The sequence below is a fragment of the Gilbertella persicaria genome (genome assembly GCF_025201335.1).
Source record: "Gilbertella persicaria strain CBS 190.32 chromosome Unknown B0P05scaffold_59, whole genome shotgun sequence".
Classification (NCBI taxonomy): Eukaryota; Fungi; Mucoromycota; class Mucoromycetes; order Mucorales; family Choanephoraceae; genus Gilbertella; species Gilbertella persicaria.
In genome coordinates this window covers 70,237-84,510 of record NW_026252020.1, presented here as the reverse complement: position 1 = coordinate 84,510, position 14,274 = coordinate 70,237, and the positions used below count along the sequence as shown (strand labels likewise).

Below are 14,274 nucleotides of genomic sequence, written 5' to 3'. Positions count from 1 at the left end.
TCTTGCCCCAAAATATCCATTCATTTTACCTCCATGGAGTGGAAAGGCCTGGAACTTTTCATAATTAATCTTGAAGTTTGACGCTTGACAATATGTCTTGAAGCATTCTTCCATTTGCATATATTCCGATCTAGATTTGACAAATATGATGATATCGTCTGCATAGGCTAGGATCTTGACAGGTGGTGGTGGAGTGAGTTGAACTGTTCTTTGATCTGCTGATTTGGTAGCTTAGATTGAATATCCTGAGATACTGTTATTGTTGATAGTTGATAGCAGGAATGGCTCAATAGCAAAGTTGAAAAGTACTGGTGATATAGAGTCTCCTTGTCTTAGTCCTCTTCGCTGTTTCATTGGATTGGATAGAAATCCATTCATGTTGAAGATTTCATTGTCAAAGAAAATGCTCTGTATGCATCTAACAAATTCGTTAGGAAAGCCAAACTTCAGTAGCACTTGTGTAAGATATTGTGGATGAACTCTGTCGTAAGCTTTGTTATTATCAAGCATCACTCAAACGTATTCTTCAAATTCTTGATTGTTTCCTGCTCTGGTCATTTTGGCATTGTCGATCATCATTCTAAGAGCTAAACCTTGGTCTTCAACAAAGCTTCCTGGCATGAAACCAGTTTAGAATTTGGTGATAAGCCGATTGGCGATTTTCATCATTCTTGCATTCATTAGCCTAGTGAAGACTTTACAGTCTGTATTTATCAATGTGATTGGTCTCCAGTTTCCTAGGTCTGATAAGTCCCTTTTTTTTTTTTTTTGGTAGCAGTACGGCACACGCTTGCTGACATGATCTTGGAAACTTTTCTAGCTTGATAGCATCATTTTAGACTTGTGTTATGATATCTCGACAGCTTGGTTGATTGGCGATGATATTGAGTATCTCATATGGGATGCCATCTAGCCCTGGACTATATTTACGTGGGCTTTTTTGTGTACCTAGTATGATGTCTTCATAGTAAACCTCTTCAATCAAGCTATCGCTTTCTTCTTTGGACATGACTTTCTTAATTTGGCTCGTCATAGCTTAACTTTTTGTATCAATTCTCTCTTCTGTATACAACTTGGAGTAGAACGTTTGGACAGCTTCTAGCTTGGAGTTATTATCTGTACATTCATTACTAGTGGCTAGGTGTTTCAAGATGCCCATTAACTATTTCTCTTGTCGCCGCTTGATAGTGTTTTTGATGTAGGATGAGGATTTTTCTTTGTTTTTCATCCATCTCTGACCGGCTCTGGGTTTATTTGTATTGCTTTTCTCTTCCTGTAATTTGGTGATTTGGCTCTGGACTGGAGGTAGTAGCGTATTCAAACATACAGGATCTTGACCATAGAGCCGTAGCAATTTGTTTTGTTTTCCATTCAATTCTTTCAATTTCTTTTCTCTCCACTGGTTATGGTGACGGCAGAAGTTGGCTGTTACTTTTTTAACCATGTTTTTGATCGAATCCCACTTGCCTTGTGCTAACATTGCCGGGTCTAACTTACTTTGTATATATTTGTCAAGTTCGCTTTTCAGTTTTTTAGTATATCTTTCATTTTTGGCAAGATAGGGCCTGTCTCTCCTATGCCTTTCCAATTGTTCTGTAGCTCAATAGTCAAAGTTTTCTTTAGTAGTGCATGATCTGTGTATTTGCCACTCAGGAATTCCACCTCACCATCTAATATTTGTTTGAAAGTGTTGAGTCCGGCAAATATGTAGTATATGGTTGATAAAGATACGTTGTCGCTTTGCTTTTGGATGCGAGTATAGTCATATCGCTCGCCTTGTTTATTTGTGCAGTCTTTTATATGACCCGTTATGAACTCAATCAGTTGTTGAGGCTTAGCTTTTGTTCTTGTAGAGCGTTTGATTGCACTATCAAAACTAAAATTAAAATCACCAGCCGTAATTAGGTCAGGAATCATCTCTGGTGTCTTGAGTAGTAGGTTTGAGGCCAAGGCATTTAGGAAATTGCTCGCGCAATATTTTGAGTAAAGATTTGTCCTTAAACTTCATACCCAGAAATTGAGTACAGTCAATTACAATGGAGCTTCGTTCTTTAGCTTCCGGAAAGTTAAATAGGCGTTGAGAGGTTTGAAACTACCATTCTCAACATTTGGTGACACTTCAAAGATATGTCGTTTTTGAGCTTTAAGAGCGTCTTTAAAGGGCTGGTTAGTGAATAATTGATTGCCTGAATTATGGCTAGAACCGCCTTGTTATATTAATTCTAGCTCCGATTTCCTTTGCGTAATACACCCAATTATTTAACCTGTCAACTCTTTTCCTTTCATTTTAGAATACTCTACTAATAAACCATCTTTGAAGCAAATAGACAGTACTGTATTGTTTCTAAGCACTACAGATAATTTGAATCATTCAATTACTATTATCAGAATTCCATATCGAAATACGTTGCCAAATTAATAGCTCATGAATCCTTCAAGCACATAATTGATCACTATAGAAAGACATTTTTTTTTCATATAGACTAAATTTAAGTCTGATAACGGTGGTGGTATTTGTTGTTCATTCTTGGTAGACTCTTTTTTCGTGTGGGGAGATAGAGTATGTGCACTATCGTAGTTGCTCATCTACATATGTAGTTGGATAAGCTACTTGATGTTCTTATAGATTAAATACTATGTTGGTTTCTGGTGAACCAATCCATTATAGACTCAACTTCTACAGGATTGAAAGGGATACTCACTCTTCAGTTTAGGTCCAAGATTAGCTTGGATAGATGCTAATGTAAAGTCGAATGAATTATACACTTTATTGAAAAATTAAATGCAAAGCATGAGATAGAAGGGAGATAAATGCGTAATAGATATTAATTAGCATATGTAAAATATTGACGCAGATACGAGGAGGTAGTTGAATATCTTCCCTAATATCTTCTCACTACATTTATACTACTACATATTATGACCAACCAATACCAAGCTGTGATTGATGCCAAAGGCTGTGTTACCAAGTACTAAACTATATTCTCTTAAAATAAACATCTCAAAAAACCATTTACAAAAAAACTGAGTGTGTTTAAGTATATTAAAGGGCTCTTGGATCATGATACCTTTGATGCTGAGTTTGAATGACAACAAACTGGGTTGACAGAACTATATATGTCTTTACTTTCCTTGTTCCCCCACTCTACCTTCTCAGACAACATCAATGTCAATAGACACAAGGCTGCTTCTAAAATACATCCCTATATACTCTCTTGAGTTCATACAACACCAATCAATCAAGGCAGAGATATAGTATAGCATCATACTTGATGATCAGCCAAGTGAGAGGCAACCCTACCATAAATAAAGATGAAATACACACTACCTGCACATGAAAGAAGAAACAATAAACAAAGAAACTAGCAAGGCGTATAAAGATAAGAAAGAGACTACTTCAATTACAGTCATTGGTATGTCTATGCGTCAATAAGTCTAGCAACACTTTCATAGGTAATTTCATGCTTTGGATAAAGTCTCTTTCTCTTCAAATAAGTTTTGCTAGAAGCCAATTATGAGAACTCAGTATAAGGCAATACAATGCATTAGAGAATTCTGAACTGATTTGACGAATGCTTTTAGTGTCCCAAAAGAGAATCTTGTTTTATGATAGTGTATAAAAATTCTTAAATCCATGTGAATCCACTTGAATTTCTTCTAGGCCTTTGGCGCGTATATGCAGCGTCAATGTCCTCTTTTTCTTTTCCATCTTTGCAAACACAACTCGCGTTGTTTCATCTATCGTTTCATTGCCACATTGATAAATAATTTTTCTTTCGGGCATACTCAACTTGAGATAAAAGAACTGGTTATCATATCCTTTCTTTGAGCTGCCAAAAATCATGCCCTTTAAATAAGTATGTGGCACTTTGATAAAGAAATTATTTTCAGAGCTGTCCATCACTGTCCCGTCCTGATCGCAGACAGTAAAGTCATAAATAGAGAAAAGCTGCAGACGAAGAAGACATCGGGAAAGTTCAGACAGTGCAGGTGGATAATACTCTACCTTGATGAGGCCCAAGGTCTGGATCGAGTCTTGTATGCCCAGATCAGGACTGAGTTTGGCTAATGTGGTTTTGGCAAGCAATAGCCGATGCAGGTGATGACAGGACTCAAAAATGTCTTGCAGAAAATAACCATGCCAAAATCGTTTAAAGTCTTCATTGGCCTCTGTATAATCAATCAAGGGCATTTTGTGGCATATGATTTCTAGTTTGACAAGAGAACCTGTGATTTCTCGAACAGCGTTCAACAGACTGGTAGTATGTTCGACTATTTTTAAAATAAGGCGCATATCGTGAGATGGGTTGGATCCACCCACCAACTGAAGTTTGTTTTGACATCCATTGGTAAAAGTGAATTCAAGCGTAAGGTCATCATTGGCTGTCTTGGTTTGCAAAATGGGTATTGCCTTACTCAAGTTTTGAAGAAACAGATTGTCGACATCAAACGTCTGCATGTTTTTCAGATAAGCAGCAAATCTCTCCAGTGTCTTGAGACTCAGAAAAGGTTTATTTTGCCGTGCAGACCATGTTACGTTGTTCTCTTGGACTGTATTGAGTTTGAAGTGTTTGACGTTTGGAAACTTGTTGACGATGTAACAAAGAACGTCTTCTGAATACAGTAATGCGTTTATTTCAAGTCGAGTGATACCTTGGATTTGTTTTATTTGAGTGGTTTTTAGTTTATGATCAGAGAGAGATGGATACAAAGTGATGCTGAGCTCATTTAGCCGAGCACAACGATCAAGGAATGAATCCAATTCTGTTAAAGCACTGCTCGTGAATCTTTTGATGGCCAGTTTCTCTAACTGGGGGAAATCGCCTAACCTACTCAACATTTTCTTGTAGGGATAGACGTTAACATAAGACGATATATCCGATAGTTTATCTGATATGATAAGTTGCTTCATTGTATCGCGCATAGCTCAAGCGGCCATATTATAACTTTCTAGTTCAAATGTACATGTAGGAAACTGCAATCGACTCAACTGCTTCCATTGGCCTTCATAACGCTCCCGCATTATTTTAGCCCAAAATAGACAGTCTGTTTTTGCTAACTGAAATTCTTGTAAGTTTGGACAATATTTGACGAGATCATCCCAATGCTCTGAGCTTATATCAAAACGGTTATGAATATGGAGTTATTTCACAAACTTGCCGAGAAATGAAGAATTGGTGATTGTCCATATAAACGCTCGGATCTGTTTGCTGCTCTTGAGGTCAACAGTGGTGTAAATTGCTTTTTGAGAAGCTCTTTTTCAGTTTCGACAAGTGAGTTGGCATTGTGGTATATCTTTGCGATTTAAATAAGCAAGTATTTGCCGGAGTAGTTCGTAAGATAAAGAGTCCCAAGTAAACATGAAAAAAAGAAAAAAAGAAGTATACAAGCCACTCTGTCAAGTTTTAATGAACTCTGATATGAGACATGGTCTAATAGATAAGTACCATGGTCACTTATAAGACTATTCTTGACCTAATACATCTCAATACAAAATAAATCTTAGTCAGTATTATAGGGAACACTTTATTTTTCATATTTTCCATGTTGAACCCATTATTGTTACCTTTTTATACCATTGAATTCGCTTGTTTTACACCATTTCTGGAAATAGGTGGCACATCTCTAGAAAATCAATGACACATTTTCAGTGTATGTCTTCAGTGTTACACATCTGCATGAACCTAACAGGAATAAACCACGTCACAATTGATCTTTAACGTGAAAATCAACTGTATCTTTCTCTTTATAGACTCTCAACATGACATGTATCACACATTGTATCTTTGATATGGCAAGTAGAACATAAAATGTACAAGGCAGACTATTGATGACATAGACAGGATGGTCTCCTATTGGATACTGAGCGTGTCTACACAGAAGTGACTCAGCAAATCCTAGACAAGTACGCTGATGGTGTCAAATTCACTTGGGAGGTCAAGAGTAAACTCATGGGAAGAAATGGCGATGAGGTTTGGTTATTAAAGTGTTGTGTGTATCTCATACTTTCTTTAGTCTGCTGCTATGGTAGTCGACACTTATCAACTACCCATGACAACTCAAGAATACTTGGCCATGACATCCATCATTCAAGAGGATTTGTTTCCTCATGTCAAGCTTTTACCTGGTGTAGAAAAGTTAGTACGTCATTTAAAAGCACATAATATTCCTATTGCTGTTGCTACTTCTTCTACACGCGCCAAATTTGAACTCAAGACATCCTTGAACAAGGAGATCTTTACATTGTTTGATGTGATTGTCTGTGGTGATGATCCCGAGATTAAGCGAGGCAAACCTTCTCCTGATCTCTTCTTGGCTGCTCAAAAGAAACTAGGTCATCCAGCTTCTGAAAACTGTCTTGTGTTTGAAGATGCTGTGAATGGAGTCCAAGCTGCTTTGAATGCCAGCATGCATGTAAGTAAGTCTATGCTATCAATGGCACTCTAATCTGTCTTAGGTTGTCTGGATTCCTGATGAAAATATCAAAGCTTTAACAGGAGAACATGATCATGGTGCTACCTGTGTTCTTCCATCCATGGCTTACTTTGTGCCTGAAGCATTCTCACTTCCTCCTTTTAGAGAATAATAAAGATAACTTTTTTTTTCATTATTGTTATAGGAAGATAGGATCAACATTAGAAGACCTGTTGAAAAAAGAAGCAACGTCGTCTTGAATCGAACTTGATGGGGATGTTTGGTGGCGAGTGTATCGAAAAGACATGAGAGTGCTAGTAAAATACAGCGCAGGTGTCAATTTACTTGTTGGAGCCTATTGTATGTATCCAATGGCTATGTTTACATGTCTTTCTTTTTTTTTTGCTGTATGTCATTCTTGTTTGACTTGATTAATTTCTGTCTGTAATTGTTGAATTCCAATTGTTGCTGATGAACAATATCTCTTCGTCTATTGGACTCATCTTCCATTTGTTGTTTAAGGGTGACTAATTCAAGTAATACTTGACTACTGCAAGCTACTGTTTATATATATATATAAATGACATATTATATCTTGACCTCTTTTACGCTTATGAAGCAAATGCATGGCTACACAGAAACCATTTATAAACAGCTTTATCTAATTTAATTCATCCGTTTTAATCTGTATCAAATGGATCAGAATACGCTTGATAATTTTGCTTTTTCTTCAGAAAAGATGTGATAAGGAAGCATAGGATGTATAGGCAGCATGGATGTAAGATGTCCTGTGGCTTCAGCATAGCCATGTTGTATTCAAGTGCCATATAAAACTCATGTTGAGTCATAGCTTTTATTTGTTTTATGTACTGCTTGCCAAATTTGTGGTTGAAATGAGATATTGGAAATAAGGTCTACTCTTTTTTTTTTTTTACTTCTATATCTGCTGCTTGGAATAGTTGTTCTTTCTTGAGCAGATAGCGCTCCTCTTGTTTATTTAAATATCATCTTATCTGTCATTCTACTATGCATAGACTGAAAAGAAAAATGAGCATTTACATATATAAATCAAGCGTTGGGGCTGTCAAATCTTTTTCTTTTTTTTTTTTTTGTTACTATTATGACTACAGCACTTGTTCGATTCAAAAAAGCCATTGCTCATCAACTATCCAAACATACATTATGGAGTTCGGAAGAGATCATGTCTTTTATGCGTCCACATAAGCACTTAAAAGAAGGTCATATTGCCATTGCATTACCCAAGCTGAATACAACACAGGATATAGTGTCTCAAGTAAATCTAGATCTGTATATGATACTCAGACTGACATGGCTAGTTTCAAACTGATGACTATATAGAAGAAATACAGGCACATCATTCAAAACTAGTGTTTCGATTCCATCAAGTGGAGTTTATCAAGCAAGTATTGCACCAAGTCTATCAAGACAAGTCAGATTATGGATGGGCCCATCAGCCCAAGCAACATCAGACAGTGGTCATTGACTATAGTTCACCTAATATTGCAAAACCCTTTCATGCAGGTCATTTAAGAAGTACGATACTTGGTCATTTTGCAGCTAGAATTCATCAAGCATTTGGTTATCAAGTGATTGGTATAAACTATCTAGGAGACTGGGGGAAACAGTATGGTAAAGCAGATCCATGTAAGACCTACAGACTCAATCGTACTAGGGTTATTGGCTGTAGGATTTGACAAGTATGGAGATGAAGAGCAGTTAGCACTTGATCCAATCCATCATTTATATCAAGTCTATGTCAAAATAAATGCAGAAGCAAAAGAGAATCCTGATATTGATAGACAAGCCAATGCTTATTTTAAGCGCATGGAAGAAGGTAAACATAGACAATCTCACAAAAAAAAAGACAAAACTAACAAGCTACAGGGGACCCTGAGAGCATAAAACAATGGCAACAATTTAGAGATATGAGCATAGCATCTTATAAAGAAATCTATAGACGACTTGGTATCAAATTTGATGTGTATTCAGGGGAATCACAAGTAAACCCCTTTATTGCTCAGGCACATCAATTACTTCAACAAAACCAACTGCTGACACAAACAACAGATGGTGCTTGGACTGTGGATTTAGAACCCTACCAGTTAGGCAAAGTGATTGTCCAACGTGCAGATGGTACATCGCTGTATGTGACACGCGATTTAGCCAGTATTCTGATGCGACAACAGACCTATGGATTTCAAAAGGCATTGTATGTGGTGGGGAGTGAACAAGCCAAGTATTTCAGTCAATTGTTCAAGACAGCGAATCTGATGAGCCCATTGCCTATGGATCTACAACACATTGAATTTGGTCGTATTCAAGGCATGTCCACCCGTCAAGGGACAGCTGTGTTTTTGCAAGATATTCTGGACACAGCCAAAGCCAAGATCATGGAATACATGCAAAATGACGAAAAAAAGAGTCAAATCAAGGACTTGGAGACCATTGCGGATCAATTGGGCATATCTGCTATTTTGATCCAAGACATGAAGTCAAAGCGAGCCAAAGACTACAAGTTTTCTTGGGATCGTATGACAGATGCGCGAGGCGATACAGGTGTATTTCTACAATATGCTCATGCAAAAGCGTGTGGTATTGAACGTAAATCCAATGTGGTTGTTACATCCGATGTGGACTATGCCTTATTGAAAGAGAAAGAAGCAGTTGAACTTGTGTATTCCATTGCTCAGTTTCCCGAGATGGTGGAATCCGCATTGGCTACATTAGAACCTTGTACTATTGTGAATTATCTATTTAAACTGTCTCATGCGACTAGTTTGGCGAGTCGTTCATTGCGTGTCAAAGACATGAATCCTGAGATTGCCAAAGTGCGTATGTTATTGTTCTGGTCTGCACGCATGACATTGAGCAATGGGTTACATTTGTTGGGCATTAAACCTATTCAACATATGTAAATAAACAGTCTTGCGTGACTTTTTTCGCGTAGATTCTCCTCCTCCCCTTTTTTTCGAATATTTTTTTCGTGTTAACGCGTTTTTTTTTTTCTTATCAATTCAACATGGCTTCCTTTGGTTGGGATCAAGGTCAAATTTATTCTACATCTGTTCTTCCTGGTGAAGAACAAGTAAACTCTCACTCTGAAATTACTGGACTTTTTTATGAGTTTATTCAAAACTTTCGTCTCAACAACAACTATATCTATAGGTAAAATGACTCAGATATATATACATATATACTGACATGAACTTGACAGAGACCAATTATCGCAAAACCTGTTGACTAAGCAATACTTTGTTGAAGTTGATATTAACCATCTTATCAATTATAATGCTGATCTCGCTAATAAGTTGACCAATACACCTGCTGATTACTTGCCCTTGGTAAATACATACAGACATGTATAGAAGAAACTCACAACTTTAGTTTGAAAATGCTGTCAAAGAAAGTGCCAAGCGTATCTTGTTTGCTAACCCTAACACGGTCAGTAATATGGATGTACCTGATTGCCAAGTGACACTTCAATCAGATGCCAATGTGATTCAAATCCGTGACTTGAATGTAAGCATAAAAACAATAGACCTGGACTCATACTTTTTTTTTTGTTTTTAGTCTGACTATATTGGTAAACTAGTCCGTATTCCAGGTATTGTCATTGGTGCTTCTACCCTGAGTTCAAGAGCCACTCAAGTCACGGCTGTGTGTCGTAACTGTCGTCATATCAAGGTGATTCCCGTGACAGGTGGCTTTTCCTCTATTGTTTTACCTCGTAAATGTGATTATCAATCCCCTACAGGCGATAGAAACGATTGTCCTATGGACCCCTTTGTGATTAACCATGACAAATGTAAGTTTGTAGATTCACAAGTGATCAAGTTGCAAGAAGCACCCGATATGGTACCAGTAGGTGATTTGCCTCGCCATACCATTCTGAATGCAGACCGTTGGTTGACGAACCGTGTGGTTCCCGGTATGCGTACTGTCATTATGGGTATTTATTCTATCTTTCAAAACAAAGCTGTGGTAAGCTCAATGATCCTCATGTATATATATTGAACCACTCTCTTCTCTGTAGAAATCCTCGGGTGCTGCTGCTGTAAGAACACCTTATATTCGTATTGTGGGTCTTCAGATTGACCAACACAATAATGGACGTGGCAAACCTCATTTTACAGATGCTGAAGAAGAGGAATTCATTCGTATGTCTCGTCAACCCGACTTGTACGAAACATTCAGTCGTAGTTTGGCTCCTTCTATCTTTGGTAATATGGATATCAAGAAAGCCATTACGTGTTTATTGTTTGGTGGATCTAAAAAAGTGCTTCCTGATGGTATGCGACTTCGAGGTGATATCAGTGTTTTGTTGCTAGGTGATCCTGGTACAGCTAAATCTCAATTACTCAAGTTTACAGAGAAAGTGGCACCCATTGCTGTCTATACTTCAGGTAAAGGCAGTAGTGCTGCTGGTTTAACTGCTTCTGTGATTCGTGATCCTAGTACTGTAAGTGTCTATCTACACATGCCATCTCTCATCATCATCATCATCATCATAGCGTGACTTTTATTTAGAAGGAGGTGCTATGGTATTAGCAGATGGAGGTGTGGTCTGTATTGATGAATTTGATAAAATGCGTGATGAAGATCGTGTGGCTATTCATGAAGCCATGGAACAACAAACAATTTCGATTGCTAAGGCTGGTATTACAACCATTTTGAATTCACGTACTTCTGTCTTGGCTGCTGCTAATCCAGTCTTTGGTCGATATGATGATATGAAGAGTGCAGGTGAAAACATTGATTTCCAGACGACCATTTTGTCTCGTTTTGATATGATTTTCATTGTTAAAGATGATCATAATGAAAACAGAGATATGTCGATTGCAAGACACGTATTGAATGTGCATATGAACCGACAGACACAAGATGCTGTTATGGGTGAGATTGATTTGGATAAAATGAAAGCTTATATCAACTATTGTAAAGCGTAAGTAATTAATTGTTGAAGGGATTCAAAAGCTTATTACTCCATAGAAAATGCGCGCCTCGTTTAACTCCTGCTGCTGCTGAAAAACTAAGTGCTCACTTTGTCGCTATTCGTAAAGAAGTCAAGGATAACGAAAGAGACAATGAGATTAGATCCACAATTCCTATCACTATCAGGTAATAGAATAACATACATAGAGTCATGGCTCATACGACCATAGACAATTGGAAGCTATTATTCGTATCTCTGAATCCTTAGCGAAAATGACACTGTCTCCTTATGCTACTGAACATCATGTGGAAGAAGCCCTGCGTCTCTTCAAGTTCTCTACCATGGATGCTGTCAAAAGTGGTGGTGCTGATGGTATGACTCGCACTGAAATCATGAGTGAAGTTCAATTGATCGAAAAAGAACTTCAGAAGCGTATTCCTATTGGTTCACAAGTGCCTGTGGCTAGAATCAAGGCTGATTTGGCTCGTAATGGTTATTCTGAAGCTGCTATCAATCGTGCCTTGACTATTCTTAACCGTAGAGATGTCTTGTTGTTTAGAGCTCAAGGCAAAATGGCTGTCAGACAATCTATTTAATACTTTTTTTTTTATACATATATATATACATGCATCTTGTGAATAACTTAATACATTCTTTTTATTATTATTATCATTATCATTATTACTACTACTATTATTATGAAGATCAATCTCCTCCTCCTCCTCCTCCGCCAGAGTCTCCTCCCCCACCAAAGTCACCACAGCCACCAGAGTCACTATGACCACCACTCTGGTTACTAGAATGATGATGAGGGGTAGCATCATAATGATAATTTGAGTTGACGTAGTGGCGAAGATCGTCTTCATCAAAACTTGATTTTGAGTTACAGTCTTGTCCATGATCATTATTAGTGGGATAACTGGTAATTGTATTTTGTATGTTAGCTTGATACAACAGATCAAATTGAGTCTGACGATCATTTGTGGATGTCTGACCACCTCCTTTGCCTTCCTTTTTGTTATTCTTGTTTAAAAGTGAATTCTAATTTGATTTAATATGGTTTTGTATTGAGGTTGAGTTACTTGCCTTAAGTCGAAGAATCCAGCTTTTAGGAGTGTTCTTTGTCTTTTTTTCTTCAAGCGCCATAAGGAAGAAAAAAAACCCCCCTAATATCATGTTGGTTTATATATGCTTAGCTTATTCATGTGAACATTACTGCTCCACTTTTTGTAGCTAAGCAAATCCTGCTCAGCAATTTTTATAAATCACAAAGTACATTTTATTAAACATTAATAAAAACAGAATCAAAAACAAAAGTAAGTTTTTGTTTTGTCTAATATGAAATAAAAAATATACCTTGGTCAGTGTAACATGAAAGGTAGATGTGAAAATCATATTGTATTGAGAAACTTTATTAAGAACATCTTTTCTTGTTTGCAACTACTTTCTTTATTACACTTTAATCTTAAATTATAATAACGATTGTAGTTTTTATTGCCTCGAGAATTACATCGTTTTTGAGGGCTGTGATAATTGGTGAAATTGCCATTGGCTTGTTACGCAAAATAAAAGTGCAATCACTTTTTAGCTTTCCTCCTCCTCCTTTTTCTTTCTATATATGATGCAATTGTCAACAGATAACTCAGTGTATTAAATCAATCTACTCCTAAGCATGTATACCTGATTAAACAGCTTTTTAATTTGTTTCCGTTCCATTGTTTTTATTACAAAAACTGTCTATTCATGTCAATCACCAAGGAAGTTCCTCTCCATTATACGTAAGGAACTCGCCTATGTCTTTAGACTTTAGCTAAACCAGAAATTCTAGCTACCATAAGTGCTCTGAGACCACTAAAATCAGTACTGACCCAACCAGGATCAGATGCATATACAATGAAGTCTTATTTAGCTGATTGAGTTGCCGTAGTTCGAGTAAGTATATTAAGGCCTGACTTCGATACATCATACAAGACTACTATATTGGGCTTTTAATCTGAGAACTACATATGAAATAATACACGTTGAAGATCTTCCGTGGGCCTCCCTTGCGCATCAGAGGCAAAAATGCATTAGTTACATAAAAACATTGTTTTGAATAGATTCAGTGTCTGTCACATCCATATTTACAATAGTTGTCTTGCCACTAAGTCCTAATTCAAAGAGCCCCGGTGATTTGTTTAGATGTCTAGCAGCAGCAAACACTTTGTGGCCAACTATTGTTGCTCGATGGACTAATTCAAATTTAATGTCATGAAAAAATCCATTAACGACAAAAGCAAGAGCTTTGCTTGATATGATTGTAATAGAAAAAAGACAACAAAAAAAAAAAGAGAAAGTGCGGATGATCTCAGAGAATAGCTTTATACTTACTATCTAGTAAACTGAACGAGGCACTAAGATTATCAAGTATGATTGAATGTGCAAATGTCCGGTTTGATATGCTGCTTACAACCATTGGCTGCATTTACAAGCTGACAAATAAAAGAAAAACTATTGGCCAAAATATATACGACACCTACGCTTTCGAAACAAAGATATAAGTAAAAACATTTTATATTTAGCTTCACTTTGAAGCAAGTACTGTAAAACCTTAGTTTTCTTTGTACCTTATTCCTCGTTACTGAGGAAAGTCGTCTAAGATTTTTTTTTAAGAAAAAAAAAGCGAGTGATAATGAAACAGGTCAAAACAAGTGAAGGTCAATGTATTTCTCTATTATTCCAATGCTTGGCATATACTTATGCTTTACCGTGATCAAAACTTTATTTCCATAAAAAGCTTGATATGTGCTAAACATGAAATTGATGAGTAATATTGGAGAACTATACAGTTAATTTTCCATGGTCATGATTCCGCAGCAATCATGCCTCAAAGTAACTCACTACCCAAGTAAAAACTGGTGCTGGAC

General features: G+C 37.0%; 4 protein-coding genes across 4 annotated transcripts; 3 read left to right on the top strand and 1 right to left on the bottom strand.

Moving 5' to 3' along the window:
* Positions 1 to 3,604: 3,604 nt before the first annotated feature.
* B0P05DRAFT_591502 (uncharacterized protein) lies at positions 3,605 to 4,912 on the bottom strand (the record flags this gene model as incomplete). The annotated part of the gene is made up of 1 exon (XM_051582909.1): positions 3,605 to 4,912. One exon carries the CDS (start codon positions 4,910 to 4,912, stop codon positions 3,605 to 3,607), a length of 1,308 nt encoding a protein of 435 aa, XP_051430374.1.
* An 849-nt stretch (positions 4,913 to 5,761) lies between these two features.
* On the top strand, positions 5,762 to 6,586 carry B0P05DRAFT_581755 (HAD-like domain-containing protein; the record flags this gene model as incomplete). Its single annotated transcript, XM_051582133.1, has 4 exons — positions 5,762 to 5,794; positions 5,844 to 5,972; positions 6,016 to 6,414; positions 6,458 to 6,586. 4 exons carry the CDS (start codon positions 5,762 to 5,764, stop codon positions 6,584 to 6,586), a joined length of 690 nt encoding a protein of 229 aa, XP_051430373.1.
* Positions 6,587 to 7,526: 940 nt separating this feature from the next.
* On the top strand, positions 7,527 to 9,397 carry B0P05DRAFT_560869 (uncharacterized protein). The gene is made up of 4 exons (XM_051580425.1): positions 7,527 to 7,708; positions 7,752 to 8,064; positions 8,108 to 8,269; positions 8,320 to 9,397. The coding sequence occupies exons 1-4, from the start codon at positions 7,535 to 7,537 to the stop codon at positions 9,348 to 9,350; spliced, it is 1,680 nt and encodes a 559-aa protein (XP_051430372.1). The 5' UTR covers positions 7,527 to 7,534; the 3' UTR covers positions 9,351 to 9,397.
* A 12-nt stretch (positions 9,398 to 9,409) lies between these two features.
* B0P05DRAFT_560864 (MCM2/3/5 family-domain-containing protein) lies at positions 9,410 to 12,049 on the top strand. The gene is made up of 8 exons (XM_051580424.1): positions 9,410 to 9,600; positions 9,650 to 9,776; positions 9,820 to 9,954; positions 10,006 to 10,416; positions 10,469 to 10,894; positions 10,947 to 11,377; positions 11,425 to 11,553; positions 11,598 to 12,049. The coding sequence occupies exons 1-8, from the start codon at positions 9,455 to 9,457 to the stop codon at positions 11,962 to 11,964; spliced, it is 2,172 nt and encodes a 723-aa protein (XP_051430371.1). The 5' UTR covers positions 9,410 to 9,454; the 3' UTR covers positions 11,965 to 12,049.
* Positions 12,050 to 14,274: the final 2,225 nt, after the last annotated feature.